Source organism: Peromyscus maniculatus, chromosome 5, assembly GCF_049852395.1.
Source record: "Peromyscus maniculatus bairdii isolate BWxNUB_F1_BW_parent chromosome 5, HU_Pman_BW_mat_3.1, whole genome shotgun sequence".
In the NCBI taxonomy this organism is placed as follows: domain Eukaryota; kingdom Metazoa; phylum Chordata; class Mammalia; order Rodentia; family Cricetidae; genus Peromyscus; species Peromyscus maniculatus.
Window position 1 is genome coordinate 38,538,227 of NC_134856.1, and position 22,584 is coordinate 38,560,810.

At 56.4% G+C, this 22,584-nt stretch overlaps 4 protein-coding genes across 11 annotated transcripts; 2 read left to right on the top strand and 2 right to left on the bottom strand.

Annotated features, from left to right (window-relative positions):
* The first annotated feature begins 237 nt into the window (after positions 1 to 237).
* Carmil2 (capping protein regulator and myosin 1 linker 2) lies at positions 238 to 12,591 on the top strand. Of its 2 annotated transcripts, XM_076572096.1 has the most exons (39): positions 244 to 531; positions 787 to 878; positions 972 to 1,022; positions 1,445 to 1,507; positions 1,640 to 1,764; positions 1,868 to 1,959; positions 2,155 to 2,225; positions 2,317 to 2,390; positions 2,529 to 2,604; positions 2,683 to 2,771; positions 2,861 to 2,955; positions 3,029 to 3,115; positions 3,199 to 3,311; positions 3,413 to 3,490; positions 3,620 to 3,696; positions 3,794 to 3,898; positions 4,083 to 4,152; positions 4,269 to 4,350; positions 4,456 to 4,552; positions 4,640 to 4,697; positions 4,828 to 5,000; positions 5,167 to 5,329; positions 5,411 to 5,509; positions 6,632 to 6,760; positions 6,846 to 6,959; positions 7,132 to 7,292; positions 7,367 to 7,454; positions 7,593 to 7,730; positions 7,860 to 7,926; positions 8,365 to 8,600; positions 9,420 to 9,520; positions 9,601 to 9,967; positions 10,052 to 10,174; positions 11,106 to 11,142; positions 11,297 to 11,368; positions 11,494 to 11,715; positions 11,858 to 11,938; positions 12,262 to 12,339; positions 12,422 to 12,591. In XM_076572096.1, exons 1-39 carry the CDS (start codon positions 492 to 494, stop codon positions 12,532 to 12,534), a joined length of 4,197 nt encoding a protein of 1,398 aa, XP_076428211.1. In that variant the 5' UTR covers positions 244 to 491; the 3' UTR covers positions 12,535 to 12,591. The 2 variants fall into 2 exon arrangements, with proteins under 2 accessions (XP_076428212.1, XP_076428211.1); XM_076572097.1 differs by lacking the exon at positions 11,858 to 11,938 and having other exon boundaries at positions 238 to 531.
* On the bottom strand, positions 12,548 to 15,668 carry Acd (ACD shelterin complex subunit and telomerase recruitment factor). Of its 2 annotated transcripts, XM_006986813.4 has the most exons (12): positions 15,420 to 15,668; positions 15,102 to 15,261; positions 14,890 to 15,026; positions 14,650 to 14,743; positions 14,485 to 14,561; positions 14,208 to 14,252; positions 14,063 to 14,097; positions 13,786 to 13,937; positions 13,612 to 13,708; positions 13,021 to 13,388; positions 12,805 to 12,896; positions 12,548 to 12,725 (listed from the first exon to the last, which is right to left on the bottom strand). In XM_006986813.4, the coding sequence occupies exons 1-12, from the start codon at positions 15,425 to 15,427 to the stop codon at positions 12,653 to 12,655; spliced, it is 1,338 nt and encodes a 445-aa protein (XP_006986875.3). In that variant the 5' UTR covers positions 15,428 to 15,668; the 3' UTR covers positions 12,548 to 12,652. The 2 variants fall into 2 exon arrangements, with proteins under 2 accessions (XP_006986875.3, XP_042133523.2); XM_042277589.2 differs by lacking the exon at positions 15,420 to 15,668 and having other exon boundaries at positions 14,861 to 15,026; positions 15,102 to 15,270.
* Pard6a (par-6 family cell polarity regulator alpha) lies at positions 15,350 to 19,366 on the top strand. Of its 4 annotated transcripts, none has more exons than XM_016005350.3 (3): positions 15,350 to 15,512; positions 16,378 to 16,600; positions 16,816 to 19,366. In XM_016005350.3, the coding sequence occupies exon 3, from the start codon at positions 17,058 to 17,060 to the stop codon at positions 17,568 to 17,570; it is 513 nt and encodes a 170-aa protein (XP_015860836.1). In that variant the 5' UTR covers positions 15,350 to 15,512; positions 16,378 to 16,600; positions 16,816 to 17,057; the 3' UTR covers positions 17,571 to 19,366. The 4 variants fall into 4 exon arrangements, with proteins under 4 accessions (XP_015860836.1, XP_006986877.1, XP_006986876.1 ...); XM_006986815.3 differs by lacking the exon at positions 15,350 to 15,512 and adding an exon at positions 15,838 to 16,008 and having other exon boundaries at positions 16,819 to 19,366; XM_006986814.3 differs by lacking the exon at positions 15,350 to 15,512 and adding an exon at positions 15,840 to 16,008.
* Enkd1 (enkurin domain containing 1) lies at positions 17,873 to 22,576 on the bottom strand. Of its 3 annotated transcripts, none has more exons than XM_076572110.1 (8): positions 22,486 to 22,576; positions 22,130 to 22,229; positions 21,855 to 22,049; positions 21,038 to 21,210; positions 18,838 to 18,963; positions 18,563 to 18,726; positions 18,330 to 18,466; positions 17,873 to 18,240 (listed from the first exon to the last, which is right to left on the bottom strand). In XM_076572110.1, the coding sequence occupies exons 2-8, from the start codon at positions 22,212 to 22,214 to the stop codon at positions 18,080 to 18,082; spliced, it is 1,041 nt and encodes a 346-aa protein (XP_076428225.1). In that variant the 5' UTR covers positions 22,215 to 22,229; positions 22,486 to 22,576; the 3' UTR covers positions 17,873 to 18,079. The 3 variants fall into 3 exon arrangements, with proteins under 3 accessions (XP_076428225.1, XP_006986879.1, XP_076428224.1); XM_006986817.4 differs by having other exon boundaries at positions 22,472 to 22,567; XM_076572109.1 differs by lacking the exon at positions 22,486 to 22,576 and having other exon boundaries at positions 22,130 to 22,353.
* Between the last annotated feature and the right edge of the window lie 8 nt (positions 22,577 to 22,584).

Here is a 22,584-nt window from a genome sequence, read left to right on the forward strand (position 1 = left end):
GGGTAATTGGTCGCATCTTGCTGAAGAGACACCCTTCTCTGGCTTCTTTTGAGTGCCTACTCCACCTCCCCAACCTCTGTCTTGAGACCGACCAAGTTGGGCCTATGGAATCCCCTGGAGGGTGGCGCCCCCTGGTGTTCGCATCAATCACTATGGGGCAGGGTGAAAGCAGGGTACAGGGATCCACAAGCAACAGGCAAGACCTTCACTATCCCCACCATTCACCACACCCATGAATACCGGGACGGAAAAACGACAGCAGCAGCCAGGATTCGACCTTCCTCCCACAACCTCCAACCCAAGCAAACTCAGCAAGCGAAGCTAGGCGGGGAGGGGCCGGGCCGGGTCGGGGGCGGCCTGGCAGGAAGCGGCGCGTACCTTCCGCTGCAGGAGGAGCAGGTGGCTACAGTGCTGTCGGGGCCCCAAGCTTCCTGTGTACGCTCCCGCTGGCTGCTTTTTCCCGCCAGAGCTCATTGGGCCGCCCCGGCCCTATGGCTCAGACCCCAGATGGCATATCCTGTGAACTGCGAGGTAAGCCCTGCCTGGCCCTTCCTGGAAGCCCAGCTGGCCTCGGAGAGGTAGCCTGACCCCAAACTAGACCTCCGCTCAGCGCCTCGGGGAACTTGCCCAGAGGTTCTGTTCTGATGGGCCAGCACCTAAAGATCCCCTCCACTTCTTTCTAGCTGATCCATAGATGAACAACCGGGCACCCAGCCTAGCACAGTCTTTGGGCACAGAGTGGCCCTGGGTGGGAGGACCAAAGTCACCCAGAGTGTCTTTCCACAGGCGAGATCACCAGGTTCCTGTGGCCCAAAGAGGCGGAGCTGCTGTTGAAAACCTGGCTTCCCCAGGAGGGTGCTGAGCAAAGTCATATCCTGGTATGGTGGCCAGGGGTGGAGTTCAGGACAGTGGCCAGGCCCAGTCCAAAGAAGCTTGATGTGCCTAGAACGTCAGTGTTTTGTCTCCCCCAGGCCCTGCTCCGATGGAGAGCGTATTTACTGCACACCTGCCTGCCCCTGCGGGTGAGTCCCGGGCCTGGCCAGCTCTCCTTTCCTCTTCAGCAAGGAACCACATTTGCAGAGTTGTCCTTTTTGCTGTGCTGGCTTTTACTTCCCAACAGCACTCGGCTTCCAGCAGCAGATGTAGGGGAGTCTGGGCAGGTCTAGCTCTGGACTAGACTCCATAAAATCATGAGCTGGAGAGAGAAGACCCGGCCGGGTTCCATTCCCAGCACCACAAGGCGGCGGCTCACAACTGACTGGGACTCTAGTTTCAGGCGACCCACTGCCCCCTTCTGGTGTCTTCCGGCACCGGGCACGCAAGTGGCACCCAGACAAACATTCAGACCAAACACCCAATAATTTTAAAATGTAGACATTTTAAAAACAAAAAAACGAGGGTCCATAGAGTGGCCTCAGTCCCAGATGATCCCTGCGCTTTCCAGGTGGACTGCACATTCAGCTACCTGGAGGTCCAGGCCATGGTACTACAGGAAACCCCTCCTCAGGTGAGACAGCTGGACCCCAGACAGTAGGACCCCTTGGTCCTACACCCTGCTCGGTCATTTACCCCCACACATAGAGCTCTGAACAAACACCAAACATGGATCCAAAAAGCCCAACAGTCTCGCCTCCCCCAGGTCACCTTTGAGCTGGAGTCACTGCCTGAACTGGTCCTGGAGTTTCCTGGTGTGGCTGCCCTAGAGCAGCTGGCCCAGCATGTGGCTACAGCCATCAAAAAGGTCTTCCCTCGCTCGACCCTTGGGTGAGGCCTGGGAAATCCAAGGGGCTGGAAGGCATTAGTGAACTGCTTTTCACCCCTCAGAGGCCAGAAGCCCCTTGCCTCTTCTCCTTTATCCCCTCCCTAGGAAGCTGTTCCGGAAGCCCACACCCTCGTCCCTGCTGGTTCGGCTGGAGAGAAGCTGTCCGGGAGAGTCCGCGGCACCCAGCAGTCCATGTGGTGAGGGCCAGATCAGAGCCACGTAAACCTTCCAGTGTGCCTCCGTGTAGCCCTACCTAGACCTGGGTACTGGAGGCTCCCCAAAGTGAACAGGGCCACTTTTGTCACGGCCACCATCTAGTCTGGGGCTGATCTTCCCCCGACTTGGACTCATTGTCTCTTTTTCCCTCCATCATACCCCTGGCACCTCCCTAGGTGGCTTTTTGGAGACTTACGAAGCTCTGTGTGACTACAACGGCTTTCCTTTTCGAGAGGAGATTCAGTGGGTGAGAGCTCTGGAGATGTCTCCCATGTGTGCTGAACCCCTCTACCCTTTGTGGCCCCAAGCCAATTGTGGATACTTTTCTTCACGTCCAGGATGTGGACACTATCTACCATCGTCAAGGCTGCCGCCATTTCTGCCTTGGAGACTTCGCCCACCTTGGCAGCAGGTATGAGGCCTGCCAAGATTGGGAGGAAAGGACTCTAGGACCCATATTCCTAGACTTTAGCCTCTCTGTGGAGGGCATGCTGGCCGGGCCTAGTATCTAGAAGGCTCTGAGCTCTGTACCTCCTCTTCCCCACACCAGAGACCTGGCCTTGAGTGTAGCTGCCCTATCTTACAACCTGTGGTTCCGTCGCCTCTCCTGCGTGGACATGAAGCTGGTGAGGGTACTCACCAGGGGATACCAAGGGTGTAAGAGTCTAAGTTCAGCCCACTGAGTCATGACCCTTTGGTCTCAGAGCCTGGAGGTCTCAGAACAGATTCTGCACATGATGAGTCAGTCTTCCCATCTGGAGGAGCTGGTACTGGAGACCTGTGGCCTTCGAGGGTGAGAGGCCTGAGCAGGGCTTGGGCTTGGGAACTAGCGGTCTATGCAGTGACCGGGAATCAGTCTTACACCAGGGTCTTGATCCTCAGAGACTTTGTTCGACGACTAGCCCAGGCGCTGGCCGGACACACTAACTCTGGACTTCGGGAGCTCAGCCTGTCTGGGAACTTGCTGGACGACAGAGGTATGGCAGAACCTGGGAGACCCAAGGCAGACAGCTGGGAGAGGTGGGGCTCACATAGCCGCTCTGCCCACAGGTATGGCTGCCCTCAGCAGACATCTGGAGCATTGTCCAGGAGCCCTGAGGAGACTCAGCCTAGCCCAGACTGGGTTGACGCCTCGAGGTGGGTGGGGCTGATGAGGGTTGGGAGGGGGTGAGGTGAGGCGCGTTTGTCTGATTTTGAACCGCTGCTTCTGCTACCTCCAGGAATGAGGGCTCTAGGCAGGGCACTGGCAGCCAATGCCACATTTGACTCTACCCTGACCCACCTGGATCTTTCTGGGAACCCTGGCGCGCTGGGAGCCTCCCAGGATAGTGGGGTGAGTGGCAGTTTTTAAAGTCAGAAATTTGAGCTGCCCGGTCAGTGGGGTGCCAGGGATCCTTAGGCAATCCCTGACTCCCTCTTTCACCTCCTCCACAGGGCCTGTACGCTTTCCTGAGCCGTCCTAACGTTCTGGTGTTTCTGAATCTGGCAGGCACCGACAGCGCTCTAGGCACGGTAAGAGTGTCGTCGTGGGGGATATTTGGTGGGGCTTGGTAGTGTGAGCGTAGGGTAGGCTGGAGCGCAGGGCGTAGTAGAGAAGGCCAGGTTTAATGGAAGGTTATCACCGATATCGTCTTCCCTCAGCTCTTTGCAGCGTTATCTGGTGGCTGCTGCTCCAGCCTCACCCACCTTGAAGCTTCGAGGAATATCTTCTCCCGCGCGTAAGGGGCACCAGGCAGGCTCGGGAGGAAGAGGCTTCGGGAAATGAGCTCTGTGAGCCTGAATCCCTCTTCTCCTTCTCCTCACCCTCCGCCGCAGGAAGTCCCGAGCGGCACCGGCTGCACTGCAACGCTTCCTCAGCAGTGCCAGGATGCTGCAGCATCTGGGCCTGGCTGGCTGCAAGCTGCCACCTGAAGCGCTTAGGTCAGTGCTTGCTACCCGTGGCCACGCCCCCATGCCTTCACTCACAACCTTGACCAGACCTCCACCGTCCACTCTACCCCACCCACAACCTTCCGTAACCCCAACCTGCCTGGCGCAGGCTTTTTGTTAGCACCCTGAGTCCCACTTTCCCAGATCTTGTCACCTGTGTGACATCCTCTCCCAGGGCCCTTCTAGATGGTCTTGCGCTCAACACGCAGATCCGCGACCTGCACCTGGACCTCAGCGCATGTGAGGTAGGCACCTGGTCCTGATTGTGAGACGGGAGCAGGTCCACACATTGGGAGTGGGACTGGGAGGTCTTCCCCACTCTGGCATAAATTTCCTAAGTGCGCCCTACCTCCACCTCCAGCTGCGCTCCGCGGGTGCCCAGGTGATACAAGACTTAGTCTGTGATGTGAGTGCATTGAGCTCCTTGGATCTGTCGGACAATGGTGAGGCCACCAGGGAACCCATCCACACTCCCATTATTCACCCGATTCCTAGGGGGGACCCTGCCCTGGCAGCATCGACTTGTGCCTCACCCTAGTTACCCTCAGGCTTTGGCTCCGACATGGTGACTCTGGTGCTCGCCATTGAGAGAAGCCGGTCTCTGAAACACGTGGCCCTTGGAAGAAACTTCAACGTTCGGTGCAAGTAGGCCCCAAGCCCATCCCTATACCTCTCAGATAGGACTCTACCAGCCAGGTCGTCCCCTAACCTAACAGCGGTCCCTGCCCACAGGGAGACCCTGGACGATGTCCTGCACCGGATCGTCCAGCTCATACAGGACGATGACTGTGTAAGTTCACAGAACCCTGCGGGCTCCTCAAGCAACCAGCCTCCTGTAATGCTCCTCACTTTTGCTTCTTCAGACCCTCTTGACCTAACCTGATTCCAGTCATCCATCAATGCTTTTCTTTTAATCGCAGCCTTTGCAGTCTCTATCAGTGGCTGAGTCCCGGTTGAAGCAGGGTGCCAGCGTCCTGCTTCGGGCTTTGGGCACCAATCCTAAACTGACAGCACTGGATATCAGTGGCAATGCCATAGGGGATGCTGGCGCCAAGATGCTAGCCAAGGCTCTACGAGTCAACACCAGGCTACGGTGGGCATGGTCCTTACAAGGGCTGGGGCCGACAAGAGAAGGAAGGGGGATATATCAGACGGGTGTGTGTGGGGGGCTGTGGAGTGCAGGCCGATGAGGTAGACGGATGGATAAGGCCAGAGGGTTGGGTGAGGCTCTGCCCCAGCTGAAGCCTGCTGGGGCCCAGGTCTGTGATCTGGGACCGGAACAACACATCTGCTCTGGGCCTGCTGGATGTGGCCCAAGCCCTGGAACAGAACCACAGCCTGAAATCCATGCCGCTGCCACTGAATGATGTCACACAGGCACATCGCAGCCGCCCAGAACTAACAGCGAGAGCAGTCCATCAGGTAGGGGTCCCCTCTTGTTCTCCTCCCTTTTGTACGTGGAGACTCCACCCCCTGGCACGTCTCACGATCCTGTGACTGCAGATCCAAGCCTGTCTCTGGAGGAACAACCGGGCAGACCCTACTCCTGACCTCAAGCCCTGCCTTCAGCCCTTGGGTCTGATTTCAGACCACTCAGAGCAGGTCAGTGTCCCTTCCCTTAATCTTGAGTACCTGGACACCTGAGTCTGAGAGTATGACTTTCTTGGGTCAAATGGTCTGAGTTCTGTGTCCCGGACAATTTTTCCCTCTTTTGTCACCATTCCTGAAAGAACTCCTCATGGAACGTTTGGTTGCCTCACTGTAAGCAGGTGAGTAAGCTCTCCTTGTTGCCGTCTCATCCGACTTCCCATCCAAGGGTTCCTCTCCTCTCTCCGCTCAGCAGTCCTACCTCTGACATGAATTTCCCTCCACTAACCTGTCTTTCTGAGTTGTTCCTACTTCTGCATTCCCAAGTCTCCATTCTCATCCAAGCTCTGAAGCCCAGTTAGCTTGATCCAGACACCCCGGGGGGTGGGCTTTATGCACTGCATGCCTTCAAGTGGTTTAACTATTGCACTTATTGTGTGTGACTGTGTGTGTGTGCGCGCGCACACACGTGCACCCACATGCCCATGCTCGAAGGGACATGTGGAAGTCAAAGGATAACGGGCAAGATCCAGTTCTCTCCTTCCACAATATGGGTCCCAGGGATGGACTCATGTCATCAGGCTCAGTGGCAAGCAGTTACTCCTGGGCTATCTCACTGGCTCTCAGACGGTCGCGTTATCATCCACAAATCCCACTCTCTAACATGGGGCCCAATTTCATTGGTGCCCATATCACTAAATGCCCTTCTAGGTCCCTCCTGGCCATACTGGAGCCATCACAGCCTTGGTGTGTCTCTGAGCCATCTCTCAAACACAGATCAGCCATCTTGTGCTTCCTCAGTTTCTCTCTCTCTGTCTCTATCTCTGTCTCTCTCTCCCTCCTCTGTCTCTGTGTGTCTCTCTCTCTCTCTCTCACACACACACACACACACACACACACACACACACACACCTATCCTTGGTAAGGATCGTTGAGAAGATTTTGAAACAGTGTCCAAAGCTTTTCTTCCTGTTCTAGGCCTGTGGGAAGTATCAAGTCCCTAGAACAACCAAAAGGGAAAGACCCCGCTATCCTACCTTGAGCAGATAGGGTTTCCCTGTCAGAAACCCTGGAAGGGAGGCAAGATGGGGAGACTCATAAGAGATGAAAGTGGGACTAACCCGTGATTTTCCTCAGGAAGTGAATGAACTGTGCCAGTCGGTACAGGAGCATGTGGAGCTGCTAGGCTGTGGGGCTGGGCCCCAGGGGGAGGCTGCTGTGCACCAGGCTGAGGACGCCATCCAGAATGCCAACTTCTCTCTCAGTGTGAGCACTCCCTCCCCCACTGTGAGGACCTTTCTGTTCCTAATCAAATGTCATCCTGCAGCTCGTTTTGTTCCTTGGCCCTCAGATCCTTCCCATTCTGTATGAGGCTGGGAGTTCTCCAAGCCATCATTGGCAGCTGCAACAGAAGCTGGAGGGCCTCTTGGGTCAGGTGGGCGAGGTCTGTCGCCAGGACATCCAGGTAAGGTGCTGCCCCTGCCCTAGCCTCACCTCCCTCTGCAGGCTTGATCCTCAGTCCACAGGCTTGTCTGTGATATGCCCTTCGTCAGCAGTGATTTAATGGGGGCTCACACCCTTAAGCCAGGGGTCCTAGGCTCTAGCCATTCTGTCACCATGTTATAACCTTTGCCCAGGACTTCACTCAGACGACACTGGATACCACAAGGAGCCTTTGCCCACAGATGTTGCAGAGACCTAGCTGGAAGGAGCAGCTAGAGGGAGTTCTGGTGGGCTCCAGGAGCCTTCTAGAACTGCTTCCAGAACATCTGCTGCAAGATGCCTTTACTAGACTGAGGTAAGCAAGCTCCACTGGGCTGGGCAAAGCTGGGCAGAGCCAGCACACTAATCCTCACCCTCTCCTGCCTTCAGGGACATGCGCCTGTCAATCACAGGGACCCTAGCAGAGAGCATTGTGGCTCAGGCTCTTGAAGGTCTTCATGCAGCCCGAGATCGACTGGTGAGGAGAAACTTTGCATGCATTTCACAGTAACCTGTTAAACACTGACGGGGGCCCTGTAATGAGTTAGGAGGTCATAAGATAACTTCTTTAGGGTTATCTTAGATCTGCCTATCTTTGGGTGGTCTGGTACTGCAGATGGAGAGCCTAGCTCAGCAGGCACCAGTGACAGTGGACCCTGCTGTACCATCACTGGATGGAGATGAGCTCACCCCCCTTGAGCCTGAGGGATTGGAAGATCTTTTCTTTCCCATGGAGAAGAAAGAGGAGAGAGAGGTGAGCGTCTCCAGAATCCCGTGCCTAGAACTCCAACTCTTCCCTTCTTGCTCTGGGGTGTTGAAGGTGTAGCAGTTCTGGGTTTGGCCCCGCCCCAGCCCTACACTGAGACTGTACCCATCCCACCAGGATAATGGTTCTTCACGGAGATGGCTTGAGCCCAGCTACTGTTTGCACCTGGTCCCCTCCCTTCGTGGTAAGTCAGGCCCCGGAGGGCAGAGAGTTTACCCAAGTGGACTGAAGCTCTGTTCAATCTGGGCACTTAGATACTCCTTCAGTCCTGTCCCTGGTCTACCCTAACTCCTCCCTGAGCCAGGCCAGAAAGAAAGCCGGCGTCAGCTCTTCCCCGAACGGTGTGAGACCTGAACAGAATAAGACTAAAATACCTTCTTCTCTGCCTCCCCCCCCAACCCCCCACCTTTCCCTAACCCCAGGACGCGCATGCTTGGCGGCTGCTCGGAGCCGCGCACTCGGGGCCGCGCTCAGCACCACGGACAGCGGCGGCTGGGGGAGGGGCGGGCGGCGTAGCCGGGCCCCTCCCCGCGCCCTGGGCGGGTCCCCCGCCGCCCGCCCTAGCGCCTCCGCCACCTCCCCGGGTTCGACGCTCTGTGCTCTTCTGGTGCTTTCGCCTCAGGTGCTGCTGAGGAAGCAGAGTGGGACCCCGAGCTGGCAGCTCCGGGGGAAGATGCAGAGCCGCAGGCTGGGCCGTCCGCACGCGGCTCTCCAAGCCCCGCCGCCCCGGGGCCACCCGCTGGCCCGCTGCCTCGCATGGACCTGCCACCCGCCGGGCAACCCCTACGCCATCCGACCCGGGCCCGGCCGCGGCCACGTCGCCAGCACCACCACCGCCCGCCGCCGGGGGGCCCCCAGGTAAAGTGCTTCCCTCCCCCCTTCGCCCCGCTTAAGGGTCATGGGTGGTCCATTCACTCCTCACTTGCTAAGGAAGACAGGGAGATGGGTTGTGGAGGCCCAAGGCCACCCGATCGTGCCCTATCACCTTCCCGGTCACCCTCAACCTCGGGCCATGCCCATAACGGGCCACTGGTGTGATTTCCTGTGCGGAGCGCCTAGACTCCTGCCTTGGGGTGGTCTGCTGTATGCGTGGACGTGTGAGAGCGGGTGTCCGCCTTGTCCTCCCTCTCCTGGGGTTACTGAAAAATACTGGGCAGCTGGGCCGCGGGACACTCCTGCGTCTGCTGTGCACCAGCGGGTGGATGTGTGTGTGGGCTGGGTATTGGCAGGGGCAGTGGGCACCGGCAGAAGGAGAGGAGGAGCCGGCCTGAGGCCCCCTGAGGGTCTGACGCAGCAGCGGCGCCACTGAGCCGGGATGATAGGCCGGGTGGGGTGGGGTGGAGGTGGAGGGTTAGGGTACTGCGGGGGGGGGGGGGGATAGGGGGGGTGGCTGTTGGGAGTAGAAAGGGTGGCATATTGGAATGTGTGACCCGTTAGGTGTTTGCTTAGTGATAGATAACCAGGTGGTTCAGGGTATAGCATCCTCTGTGTAACAAGAACGGGTGTGGACTGGGCGGGTGTGCTGTGGCAGCAGCAGTGAGGAATGAAACCCAGCACGGTACAGACAGGCAGCACCCCAGCTCTGGGATGTACTCAGGCCAGGTCACTGGGAAGAAGTGGGGGTGGGGGACAGCCACAGTTCTCAGTCCTGACTCCTAACTTCCCAATGTCTCCCAGGTGCCCCCAGCCCTGCTTCAAGAAGGGAATGGGCTCACCGCTCGCGTGGATGAGGGTGTGGAGGAATTCTTCTCCAAAAGGCTGATCCAGCAGGATCGCCTGTGAGTGAGGGTCACTTGCTGGGGGCGGAAGAGGGTGGGACATCCTTGAGTTTCTTCACTCACCGATGGTTGTCCTACAGCTGGGCCCCAGAGGAGGATCCAGCCACTGAGGGTGGCGCCACTCCTGTCCCCCGCACACTTCGAAAGAAGCTGGGTACCCTATTTGCCTTCAAGAAACCTCGTTCGACGAGGGGTCCGAGATCTGACCTGGAGACCAGCCCTGGAGCAGCCCCTCGTGCCAGAAAAACCACACTCGGGGACCTGCTTCGACCACCAGCCCGTCCAGGCCGTGGTGAGGAGCCTGGAGGGGCCGAAGGGGGCACTAGCAGCCCTGACTCTGCTCGCAGAAATCGGCCTCGGTACACACGAGAAAGCAAGGCCTACTCCATGATCCTGCTACCTGCTGAGGAGGAGGAGGAGGCAACGGTGGGTGCCAGACCCGACAAGGTAAGGACTGATGTCCGGGGCCGAGGGCTCTTCAGCAACAGGAAGCAGTGGGCTCTCTCTCCACTCGGGCATCTCTACCCTCAGAGGCGGCCTCTGGAACGGGGAGACACGGAACTGGCTCCGTCTTTTGAGCAGCGGGTTCAAGTGATGCTGCAGAGGATCGGAGTAAGCCGCGCCAGTGGGGGTGCCGAAAGCAAGAGGAAGCAAGTGAGTTGGGGTGTGTGAACTGAGGGGGCAGGTGGCATGTGGCAATCTGTGGATGACACATGTGACCAGGAAGGGGAAAACACACGGCACAGATAGATCTAGTTGTCAGTTACACTCTTACCCCTAAAAACAGTCATTGGATCGATCTTTCTTACTCCTTGCTTCTGACCTAGCCCAGATAGGTACCTCCTAGGGTGTAGGGAACTTTCTCCCAAGATTAACAGAAATCTGACCGTTAGCTAACCTGAAAACAGTCCTCCAGGACTCCCTCTATCCAGATTCCTAATCCTGCGGCAAGATCTTATGGGATTTGGTCCTGGCCACCTTAGACCTCCCTGCTCTCCTTTGGAGCATCTCAGCACTCACGTGGCCATCGGTCTATACCCTGTCCCGTGTCTGACTGTGCACTGGGTTATTCAGGTTCCTTTTCAGCTGTCCCTGAAGTTCCTTGTGAACCTTCCCTGGCTCCCTTTCATGGTCACCCTGATAATGTTATCCCAGTCATGGTCTTTATTATGAATCACACCCCTGTGTACCATCCACTTAAGTTTTCCAGGAAAAACTCCTATGTAATGAGACCTAGCCTGAATTTAGAGACATTAAAGTATGGGCGGATTCATAGAAGAAATCCCACTATCTGCTGGGTGTAGTGGTAATCTCAGCCTTCAGGAAGCTGGGGCAGGAGGACTGCAAGGAAGACTAGCTTGAGCTGTACAGTGAGATTATCTACTTGTGATAAACATGCACATTTTTTGTGTGTCAACTCTGTCACACCAGATGGTAAGGTCAGAGGGCAGGGACTAGGTTTGCCATGTTCTGGCCATCCCATGGTATACATTCTGTAGCTAGGTTTTAAGAACATAAATGAACAGAAACAGGCCAGAGTGAGGGCAGCAGGGCTGAGGACGTCTGACTGATTTGTTCCCTACAGAGCAAAGACGGTGAGATCAAGAAGGCAGGCTCAGATGGTAAGTCGGACCCTGCAACAAGGAACTGTATTTAGGGGGTTGGTGGCCTTAGAGATAGTCCCTAAGGTACTTGCTCTCCTGGGGGAGGGACAGGCTGTTTTTCCTCCTTTTACCATTAAGGTCTGGCCCCTAAGCCTCTAGTCCTACCTTGCAGGTGACATTATGGACAGTTCCACAGAGACCCCTCCCATCTCAATCAAGTCCCGTACCCACTCTGTGTCTGCTGGTGAGTGAGGGCCACTGTGTATGTTAAGGGAGGTACACGGATTGTGAAGCGGGGCTCAGATCACTGCTCAAAACCATCTCCAAGGCCAGGCTCAGGTGATAGCTGACACTTGTTTCTCCACCCAGATCCCTCATGTAGGCCTGGGCCAGGGGGCCAGGGGCCCGAGTCTGCCACCTGGAAGACGCTGGGGCAGCAGCTGAATGCAGAGCTCAGAGGCCGCGGCTGGGGACAACAGGATGGTCCAGGGCCCCCCTCCCCATGTCCCAGCCCAAGTCCCCGAAGAACCAGCCCCTCCCCAGACATCCTGAGTCTCCCAGAGGACCCTTGCTTGGGCCCTCGGAATGAAGGTAGGCAGGCACCTCCCTCCTAGGCTGGGACTGGTGGGGTGTCTGCTGGGAGCTTGACTCATCTGGAAACACCAAAGTGGGAGGCGAAGACTGGGTGTGGGCAGCTCCTGGGAACATACCCTGATATCTTGGCCTCCTCTAGATGGCCAGCTGAGGCCGAGGCCTCTCTCAGCAGGGCGGCGAGCGGTGTCTGTGCATGAGGACCAGCTCCAGACCCCTGCGGGTGAGGGAGACACCTCTGTCTGTGCTTGAGTGCAGGAGACGGGGAGGGTGGGCTCCTGACTTCCGGCTTGGTGCTGGGCCTCGGACAGGACCACCAGTGCTGTGGGTGCTGGAGCCATCGGGAACCCCAAAGACCCAGTGTAGACCAAGAGTGACAAGCCCTTCCTACTAGACCAGGCTCCTCCTCCTGACGACGACGACCTCTGCTGGGCTGGGAGGACACCGGTCCAGACTATGGGAGTAGCAGATGCATGTTTTTGCGTGCACTGAAGATGGAGAAGGTTGGGGACAGCCAGACAGTGCGTCTTTCTGTGTCTTTTTTAGAACGGCCCCTTCGGCTGCAACGCTCCCCTGTCCTCAAGCGCAGGCCGAAGCTCGAGGCACCCCTGTCCCCAAGCTTAGGTAAGAGGGACAAGTGCCAACTGGGAAGATGATAAGATCGCTCAGCACAAGCCTAGAACTTTCTCTCCACCTCTCCTTACAGGCTCTGGCCTCGGAACCACGCCTCTTTCTCCATACCCGACAGAACCCTCCAGCCCTGAGCGGAGCCCTCCCTCCCCAGCCACAGACCAAAGAGGCGGCGGCCCCAATCCCTGATCCTGTCCTCTCCTGCCGCATGAAATTATTTTATTAAAAAACTTGAATGAAACAGGGTATCGAATACTGTTTGTCCGTAGACCTGTGGGTACATCCTCTGATATGTCCAGGTGACTCCTCATACCTGCGTCAACTCAGACTCTGACTCCATCACCAAGTTCAAGGCCCAAGCTACAAGCTGAGGAGAAAGCCTGAAAAGAAAGCATGGCCTTAGGTCAGGGTTATCTGAGACCGGTGATCAACACAGATGAGACAGCCCCAAGCACTCACCTGGCAGTTTGGACTTGGGCATGGAGGGAGGCAGAGGGTGTCTCATATTTATACTGGAAAGCAGAAGCATCATGATGCCTCTTTGGGGGTTCCTGAAAGGGGTGTAGTATATAGACAGAGTCCAGTAAAGACCCCTAATGCAATCCAAGCCTACCCTTAGCCCTCTCCAAGCTCCCACGGCCCGCCCACATCTTCCCTTCCAGCTGCAGTGCTCACCCAGACAGAGCAGGGTCCCCGGGCTTCCTTGGCTCTGGTTCTTGGGAAAAGCTGCCGTTTCTCGATGGGCCACTGGGGCTCCCTGACCTCCAGGCCATGAGCCTGGGCTCTGGTCCCATGGGCCTGGGGTGGACTCGGGGCACGGTCAGGGGGCAAGAGACTAGGGCTACAGCTCAGGAGTGGGGAGCTGGGTGTAGGACTGTGGGGTGGGGAGCTGGGGCCCTGAGGTCTTAGGGAGGATGAGCAAACAGCTGGTGGAGACTGGAAGCTGTCCTTCTGCCCAGGGTCTGATACAGCCAAGGCTGACAGAAGGCTAACACTGGCACCATTTTCCTCCGATGGCATGTGACTGAGTGAAGCAGAGGTTTCTGGGGACAGAAGACTGAGTGTGAGCTCAGGACGGCTGAGTACCTATAACATTTCACATCGTTCTACATAATCCAGTAATCTGACTGACAGTCCTGAGTGCTTATGGCTTGAACCTACAGAACTGGCTGAAGAACAAAGGCAGGTCCTGGAGAGAATCATCAATGCCATGGCGGGCCCTGGGCTCCAAAGACTCCCCTTTTTGACATCTCCAGTTGGCCTTACCCTGTGCCTTCTGACTTGAGCCAACAGAACTCAGAATCTGCTCATCATTCTCGGAGATGTGCAGCAATAAGCCAGGAACCGTGAACACGGCTTCTTCCTGTGGGGCATGAAACCTCAGCATGGCAGCTGCCTAGCCCTCACCCTGAAACCTCCCCAGGAAAGACCCCCACTGACCGTGGCCTGGAGGCAAGAGGCAGTCCAGTGGGTGACGGGGGTGGCTGTGCAAGGGCCTGAGAGCATCAGGCAGCTCTCCGCTAGACGCACCAGTGCCCCCCGATGATCCTGGTCCTCCTGCACCTCATCCAGAAGCTGAGTCAGTGTTAGGCCTGGGGCCAGAGGTTTGGCCAGAGGTGAAGTTGAAACAAGGAGGACAGTTAAGGTATTATAGTTGCTTACTGAGGAGACACAAGATGACGGCAGAAGGACCTCCACGGGGAGTTAGGTAGGGTACCTGCACTGGAAGAAGCAGACTCTGAAAGGTGGTCCCTAGAGAAACAGAGTTAACACTTATCAGGAACAACCCTGATACCAGTCTACCCAGCTCTGCCACGCCTGACCATACCACACTCAGCCTCAGAGCCCAACCCCAGACTCACTCAAGGCATTGATAGAGTTTTCTCTGCACGTCCGGATCCTGATTGCTGGGAGAAAGAGGAGGGTGGTAGGGAGTCAGTATGACTGACACCCAAGCCTTCTCACCCAAAGACCTACGCCAGGGAGAGTGAAGAGGCAGAGGGTGGAAGCTTCATTTCCTGTTTTGTTTTGGGGGGAGGAATATGGGGAGACTTGGAATGAACCACTGCGGACCTCAGGCATGCTAGGCCTGTGCTCTGCTACTGAGCTACATCCCCTTTCCTTGGAGGGATCACTTACCAACCAATCACCTGTACCCGGGGCTTCTCCGAGGGCAGCAGGTCAAAGCCGTCCACCTGGAGGTAGAACTCGGAAGGCTGGTGGAGTTGAGGAGTGGTGTCTCAGGGGTTGTCACAAAGAGCCAGGCACAGTAACCAACCCGCCCGCTTGAGTCTTACCACTCACCGCACGCTCCTGAGCAACCTGAACGCGGACCCCGCAGACCTGCAGCAGCAGGAGCCGGCCCTCTGACCCCCGGAATCCGAACTCCTTCTCCTCCCTGCGACAAGCACAGCCCTCACTGCCCAGAACCCAGGCACACAGCCCATACGCCTGGGGTACGAGCTTCCCACCTCTCCAGCACCCACCCACCTCGGGTTCAACCTGGCGCTCCCACCTTCCACAGACGAGTAGCACCTCTCTTACCACTCGGAGGCGTCGATGGCATTGCGCGTCACCAGGCATCGGATACTGTGGGTTCCGTCTGACACAAGCAACTCGGCCCCGCTGTCAGGCGTGTCAGGGGCGGAAGATGGGCCCGGAGTCTCCGAGTCCTGCAGTACCTAACAGTAGTGGCTGGTGTCAACTCACTTCCTCAGCCTCCGCTCAGGTTTCTGGAAGCTGAGTGGCCTGCTCACCTTGAGTAGCTGCCCGACTTGTGGACTTGACAGTGTTTCTGAGCCCAGGACCAGCTCTCGAATCCAGGGCTGCAGGACCAGACTCGCCGAGCCCAACATTAGCGCGGCGGCACCCCAGGAGACCCCCGGGCAGGGGTACCCGCCAGCGCCGCCGCTCAGTCTACGGCGGGAGAGGAAGCACGTGACCGCTAGGCGGTGCCTAAGTTTGAGGCCCCGCCCACTGGCGCTTCTGCGCCTGCGCAAGCCCTTCCTGGGCTATAACGTGCGTTGTCTTTGGCTGACTGGCCTGGCAGCTGGAGGTAGGCTGCTTGTTCTTACCGAAGCATCTCGCTGAGCCTGTGACCTGTTCCTCAGTCCTACCTAGCACCGGAAAGGAAAGAGCAAGGGCTGGCCTGGATAGGCGCGATCCAGGTTAGGAGGCTGCAGCCGAGAATGGGGCTCGAAGCCACTTCGGCGCGACCCCAGGAGGTTCCCAAAATGTTGACTTAGTCTCCTCTGCAAAATGCGCGTCTTGTAAGGCCAGTGGAAATGACAGTACAGACAACGTATGTTATTTCCCTCATTCTGCCCCCGGATTGGTCGAGTCCTCATAGGGACGCTCGAACCATAGCGTAATGACGTAAGAGCAGAGGAAGCCCTAGCCGCCTCCGTCTCCGTTTCCTAGGAAACGCAGACTCCGCGTTTCCCTGTGTCGCGTCCCCCTTGACGTCATGGCTCGGGTGGGAGGGCGGGGCGAGTGCTACCGCCAGGGGCGGGGCGGCGCGGACCAGCGGGCCGGGCTGTGCACCTGCGCCTCGGCGGCGGGCAGCCTTGGGGCACTGTCCCCGGCCCGCCTGGTCCCGCAATGGCCAGGCCGCAGAGGACTCCGGCGCGCAGTCCCGATAGCATCGTCGAGGTGAAGAGCAAAGTAAGGGCTCCTCCGGCTTCGGCTCTGGCCACTGCGCTAGACGCTCCCAATTCCCTTTCTCTCCCTCACTGGCTCCTTGGTCTCCATCACCTCTTTCTGTCCTCCATCCTCCGCATCCTATTCTGCTTTTCTGTCTGCCTCCTCTCATCGCATTTCCCTTCCCACTACGGGTCTCCAGAGTCCCTCTGTGGCCTGGGTATGTAGGAAAAGACCTTGGACAGTGTCCCTTGTATTGGAACTGAGGTTTAAGCCTAAGGCTGCAGCGCTTGCAGCAGCTCCTTTCCCTCACTTGACAGCTCCAGACCCGGAGAGAGAAAGGGGCTTGGGCTCCGTCCTGACACTCCTCTCCCCTTCCCCTCCCGCCTCCAGTTTGACGCCGAGTTCCGACGTTTTGCGCTGCCCCGCGCTTCGGTGAGAGGCTTCCAGGAGTTCTCGCGGTTGCTGTGTGTGGTACACCAGATCTCTGGCCTGGATGTGCTGCTTGGCTATACGGATGCTCACGGCGACTTGCTGCCCCTCACCAACGATGACAGTTTGCACCGGGCCCTGGCCAGCGGGCCCCCGCCGCTGCGCCTATTGGTGCAGAAGCGGGGTGAGGATGGGGTACAGTGGGCAATTTCCTTGGGGCAGGGTGACAGGCAGGGCAGGTCTACTAGGGTTAGTCCATACCCAGGGTTCCCAGACTCCACCTTCTGCAGTCTCTGCCCTTGGTCTGACCTCCAATTGGTGGGAAACAGTTGACATTGTCACTGTCAGGGGCCAAAACGGGAGAGCAGTCTCTAATCCTAGTACCCCCTTCTCCTGCAGCAGAAGGTGACTCCAGTGGCCTGGCTTTTGCCTCCAACTCTCTGCAGAGGCGCAAGAAAGGGCTCCTGCTTCGACCAGCAGCACCTCTGCGCACCCGACCGCCCTTGTTAATCAGCCTGCCCCAAGATTTTCGCCAGGTGTCTTCAGTCATAGACGTGGACCTACTACCTGAGACGCACCGGCGTGTGAGGCTCCACAAACACGGCTCAGACCGTCCCCTGGGCTTCTACATTCGAGATGGCATGAGCGTCCGGGTGGCTCCCCAGGGCCTGGAGCGGGTTCCAGGAATCTTCATCTCCCGCCTGGTACGTGGGGGCCTGGCTGAGAGTACAGGGCTGCTGGCAGTCAGTGACGAGATCCTCGAGGTCAATGGCATTGAGGTGGCTGGGAAGACCTTGGACCAAGTGACGGACATGATGGTTGCCAACAGCCATAATCTCATTGTCACTGTCAAGCCTGCCAACCAGCGTAATAACGTGGTTCGAGGGGCATCTGGGCGTCTGACAGGGCCTTCCTCTGTAGGGCCTGGGCCTACTGAGCCTGACAGTGACGATGATAGCGGTGATCTGGTCCTTGAGAACCGCCACCCTCCCTGTTCTAACGGGCTGTCTCAGGGGCCCCTGTGCTGGGACCTGCAACCTGGCTGCTTACTTCCTGGTGCTGGCAGCTCTCTGCCCTCCTTGGATAGCCAAGAGCAAGCCAACTCTGACTGGGAGAATGGCATGCGAGGTGAGGTTAGTGGATTCAGCCTCTGACAGGCAAAGACGCGGCCCTTGTCACTTTAGGCTGCTGGAATGTGGCATGGACTTTCTGGCTGGGGAGGGAAGATTAGCTTGCTCACAGAGCCCTCTCAGCCCGGTGAACATTAAAGGTTTTCTACAAATGTAGATACGGTCCTTCTGTGTCCCAAGCCCCAACCTCTTCCCTGATCCTGCAAGTGGCCTTCTTCCCTGGACATGAGGCAGGAGGAAGAAGGGCTCAGCAGAGACCTTCCTAGAACCATGCAGCAGGAGGCCCATTAAGCTTGGCATTTCTAAAAAGATCCCATGGAAACGGCTGTGTACAAAACGTTTAATTTTGACATAGGTGTCGGAAGGCTGGATGGCCCTTCTGCAGCTACTGGTGACTCGGAAGTACTTTAGAGAAACTGCCCACCCCCAATGCCTTGTCTCTGGAACTATGACAGGGCTTGAGTTTGCCCTTTGTAGCCATGTGGTGATCCTCAGCATGGATCTCCCTGTCACTCTACCAACAAAGGCAGGGCTTAGGTATCCATCTTCACAAAGACTTTGGGTCTGGAAAAGATCTTGATAGCCTCTTCTATTTGCACCAACTTCCGGTCCAGTTCAGCACGGTGGCCCTGCGCTCTCAGAGAGTCTGCCCCAGCAGGTAGCAGCACTAGCTCACGTAGCAGCTGGCTCTGGCCTGCAAGGGGACATGGAAACAGTGAATGCTGGGTAGGGATGCATGGTGCCCATGGGCTCCCTTCCCGCCACCTCTGCCCGAGCCCTCACTCTGGAGCAGATTGTTCAGTGTCTCTAGCCGCTGATTCTCAGGCATGAGTATGTGGCCAGGGGGCATGGCAGGGTCTGGCTGGCTGTGCTGGCGGGCTTCAGCTTCCCTCCGCCACAGGTCCCTGCGCTCCAACAAGCTGTGAATACACAAGTCCAGGGCTGATGACACCAAGGCAGACTGGTTCCCACCCCCACAAAGGTCCCTAACCATGCTTGTCAGTACATGGACCTACTAATGGGGCACGTGGCCCTTCTGTGTGGCGTTGTAGTGCTCCTGGGCTTGCTGCTGCTGTTCCAGAACTTGTGCGAGGACTTGCAGTGAGCGGGAACGGCGCCTGGGGGCTCTCTTGGCAGCCCGGGCATTGTGACTAATGAAATCCACACCTAGGCCTGGCCCCTGCAGGGACATGCAAGCATGGTGGAGACCCTGTGGCACTGGGCTGTACCTCTGTACCCCACCCCAGGACAGCTGGCCAACGGCCTTTCTAGTCCCCACAGATCCTCTCACCTTCGCTTTGGAACCTGGCAGGGTGAGCTGAGGACTGGAGACACGGGATGGTGGGAGCCCAGGGCCACAGCGGGAATGTGCCCGAAGGAAGTGGGCAGGCTCGGTCACAGAGGCAGGGCCAGGCTCCTGGAAGGTAGGGCACAGCAGAGGAATCAGGGTGGCTGAAGACTGGGTCCTAAGCCATAAGACCATCCCTTTCTATCCCTCCTTCCTCTAAGTACCTTTCTATGCTCATCTCCATAGGCCTCCTCTTTGAAGGAACACATCTCAACATTTAAATGTTTGTCTCTTAAAGCTTTAGGAAAACCATCTACTTTGCTGTCTACATTCACCCTCATTTAGCTACCATCCTTTTCTCCATTTTATTTATTTATTTACTTATATATTTATGGTTTTTCAGGACAGGGTTTCTCTGTGTAGCCCTGGCTGTCCTGGAACTCGTTCTGTAGACCAGGCTGGCCTTGAGTTCATAGAGATCCGCCTGCCTCTACCTTCCAAGTACTGGGATTAAAGGTGTATACCACCACCACCACCTGGCTCCTTGCTCGTTCTTAACCAAGGTTTCTGGCTCTAGCACCTCAAAGTTACTGAGTGTTGCCTCCAAGCCCTCAAAACCAAGAGCTGCTTCCTTAGACCCACTGTCCTCAATTTAATTGTCAATAACACTCTGACCTCACTGCTGAGACCCAGAGCTATGTATCCATCTGCTTCCTGGACACAGTCCTACCCCCTGGCAGTCCCACAGATGCTTCAGCCTGAATGCAATCTCATGTGACCTTGTCTTTTCTCTCAGTCCTGTGTCTCTTTCAGGGTCCCTGAACAGAGCAATGGTAACTACCACCAAAACCCAACCCTAGCCCTCCCCTCTGTCCTCAGAAATCGATGTCTCAAGGAATGGTGGTGCATGCCTACAGTCCCAGGACTCGGGAGGCTGAGGCCGAGGGATTGACAGTCTGAGGCCAGTCCAGGTTATTCATGGACAGCCTGAGACTAAACAGCAAACTATGGTCTCAGAAGGAAATGAGCTGGGTGTGGTGGTCCAAATCTATTATCTCTACACCTGGGAGGCTAAGGCAGGAGGCCTGTTAAAAAAGTTCCAGGCCAGCCTGGGCTACATAATGAGTTTGAGGCTAGACTGGGCTACAAAGTAAGACCCTGTCTCAAAAGAAAGTCGTGGGGTTGGGGGCTGGAGAAATGTCTCAGCAGTTAAGAGCGCTGGGTGCTGTTCCAGGAGGTCCGATCGATGCCTGCTGGCCTCTGGTACACAGACTTGCCGGCAAAACAACCATACACATAAAAAAATTTTAAGCCAGGCAGTGGTGGCGCATGCCTTTAATCCCAGCATTGGTAGGCAGAGTGGCAGGTGGATCTCAGTGAGTTCAAGGCCAGCCTGGTCTACAGAGTGAGTTCCAGGACAGCCAGGACTACATAGAGAAACCCTGTCTTGAAAAAAAAAAAAACAAACTTTAAACCAAAAAAATTGACTAAAGAAAAAGTAGTGTGGTAGTATACACCTTTAATTCTGGGAGGTGAAGAAAGGAGAGTCAGGAGTTCCAAGGTCAGCTTTATCTCATGTACATAGAGTTTGACAAGGTCAGCCTGGGCTACATGAAACAGAGACAGAGAAATTGAGAATTAATTAGTAGGAAGGCCAGGGTATAATTTATCGAGTGGTACAGTGTATGCCTAGGGTGCACAAGTCCCTGGATTCAATCTCCAACACCACAAATAAATAATGTTGACAAGTAGCTTAGGTAGTTCTTTTGTTGTTATTGTTGTTTTGTTTTTCTGAGATAGGGTTTCACTGTGTAGCTCTGACTGTTCTGGAACTCGATCTGTAGACCAGGCTGGCCTCAAACTCGAGACCTGCCTGCCTCTGCCTTCCAAGTGCTAGGATCAAAGGCGTGCACCACGATGCCTGGCTAGGTAGTTCTTTCAGATACGTGTCCAGCTGGCTTTCAGCTCTAACCTTCTACAAATTGAATTATACCTACTATGCCCATTGCCCTGACCCCAGGACTTGTGAGGTTTCATCTCTTCCCTTAGCCTAATTCTTACTAACCCTGAAGCCATCAGCTCCTCAGAGAGGTCCACCCCAGATGTCTTAGCCTTTACCATCCCCACACACAGTAAGTTACATCAGGGTATAACTGTCTGCTGGCCAAGATGGACAATATGTCTGGCTCCCAGGGAAAGATACCTTCATCCTGGCCTTGACTCGAGACTCCACATTGTCATACTTGGGTGAACGCCACAGTGCCTTCAAGGGCTTAGGCTGGCTCTGCTCCCGGCTGCGTTCTTGATCTTGGAAGCGCCTCTGAATCTCTCTGATCCGCCTCAGGTTTTCCTTCTCGTGGTCTTTTGGATCCTTCCCTGGGGAAAAACTGTTGCTAGGGGCAGCCCTACAAATGGCCATGCAACTTAGACCAGACCACACATAGGCTCACATTGTACTCTGCAGAAATTTCTCCCAATCTGGTATATGAGAGGCCCTGGGTTCAATCTCCAATATCACACACACACACACACACACACACACACACACACACACACACACACAATTTAAATACAACTAAGACCTCTTCATGTATGTTAGACTCCATACACACACAGCACAACATCACCTTATTCTCTTCTTACACAGTACTACTCCTGGTTATCTTCTGATAGTGAAATACACCATTAATCACCTTGTCCTGTCTTGTTTATTGCCTCCAGTTGTGACGCCCATACTTTTTATGTCTTGTTTTCCTAACACCTACAGAGCCTGGCGCAAAGTAAGCTAAGTAAACAATGTTCCATCAAGGTGTGAATGCTTGAAGCTAGGATTTCCTACATAAGGATGAACTCTGATCCTGTCAGGAGGTCGTGCATTTCAGCTTCTTTTTTTTTCTAGGAAAACTAAGACCCAGAAAAGTACATTGATTACCTGGTCTCAAGGCAATTAAGAAGCATCCGATTTTAATCTCTACTTTTAACCTCCGAATGCCTCAATATCCCTTCTGGCAAGGACTTACTCTTAGGAGAGACCCCTGAACCAAGGGAGATGCCCCCCAGTTGCAGCAGCACGTCCCCCACGCCTCGCTGGCCACGCTCTAGGATCTCTCGGGCTCCAGGCCTGATGCGGGGACCACGAGGAGGACTGGAGTCCAGGTCGCGACCTGAAGTCAGCAGGTCCAGCTTCAGCGCGTTTCCTTCCAGGCGCCCTTGGGCTGAGGAGCAGGACGCGGCGGAAAGCCGTGCTCAGTGATGGGGCGTGGTACCCGCCCCGCCGCGGGACCCCGCAACTCACCCGAGGCCGGCCGCCGGTAGTAGTCCGGGCAGAGTGTAGGGTCTGGGGGGATGGGTCCAGAGATGCGGGACGGGCCCTCGCACATGATCCTATCGCCGCCCTGCAACCGTGCACCGTAGCCTGCTGCGCGGCGCAACTCGGGCCCCCAATCCCTGTCGGGTACTTCCACCCTCGACCCGAGCCCTGCAGCCCCGCCGTACCCCCCATCCCCGACCCCCACCCCCTGTCTCCCGCCTGGCCCCTAGGCTTAGCCAGCGCCACCGCCCCGCGACCAAGATCCTAGCCTACTTCCCTGAGGGGTTCGCGACCCCTCCCCCGCAACGCCCCAGCGGGGGCTCTCACTAGAGCAGTTTTACCGCCAACTGTTGCAAGCCGGTAGGAGTTGCTGTTGCTTGGCAACAAATGGCTTCCTGAGGTCAGGGGTCAAATGACTTCGGCGAAAAGCCTTCTGGGGT

Coding starts and splice junctions, on each gene's coding strand:
- Pard6a (XM_006986814.3), top strand. CDS start 15,946: ATGGCCAGGCCGCAGAGGACTCCGGCGCGCAGTCCCGATAGCATCGTC. Junction 16,009..16,377: donor TCGTCGAGGTGAAGAGCAAA/GTAAGGGCTCCT, acceptor TCCCGCCTCCAG/TTTGACGCCGAGTTCCGACG. Junction 16,601..16,815: donor CCTATTGGTGCAGAAGCGGG/GTGAGGATGGGG, acceptor CTTCTCCTGCAG/CAGAAGGTGACTCCAGTGGC.
- Carmil2 (XM_076572096.1), top strand. CDS start 492: ATGGCTCAGACCCCAGATGGCATATCCTGTGAACTGCGAG. Junction 2,956..3,028: donor GAACTTGCTGGACGACAGAG/GTATGGCAGAAC, acceptor CTCTGCCCACAG/GTATGGCTGCCCTCAGCAGA. Junction 8,601..9,419: donor CGCCGCCGGGGGGCCCCCAG/GTAAAGTGCTTC, acceptor AATGTCTCCCAG/GTGCCCCCAGCCCTGCTTCA.
- Acd (XM_006986813.4), bottom strand. Junction 14,744..14,889: donor GCCATCGACGCCTCCGAGTG/GTAAGAGAGGTG, acceptor TGCTTGTCGCAG/GGAGGAGAAGGAGTTCGGAT. Junction 13,938..14,062: donor GTCTGCTTCTTCCAGTGCAG/GTACCCTACCTA, acceptor CTCTGGCCCCAG/GCCTAACACTGACTCAGCTT.
- Enkd1 (XM_076572110.1), bottom strand. CDS start 22,214: ATGTGCGAGGGCCCGTCCCGCATCTCTGGACCCATCCCCCCAGACCCT. Junction 18,964..21,037: donor GAGTCAAGGCCAGGATGAAG/GTATCTTTCCCT, acceptor CCTACCTTCCAG/GAGCCTGGCCCTGCCTCTGT. Junction 18,727..18,837: donor TGCCAGGTTCCAAAGCGAAG/GTGAGAGGATCT, acceptor ATGTCCCTGCAG/GGGCCAGGCCTAGGTGTGGA.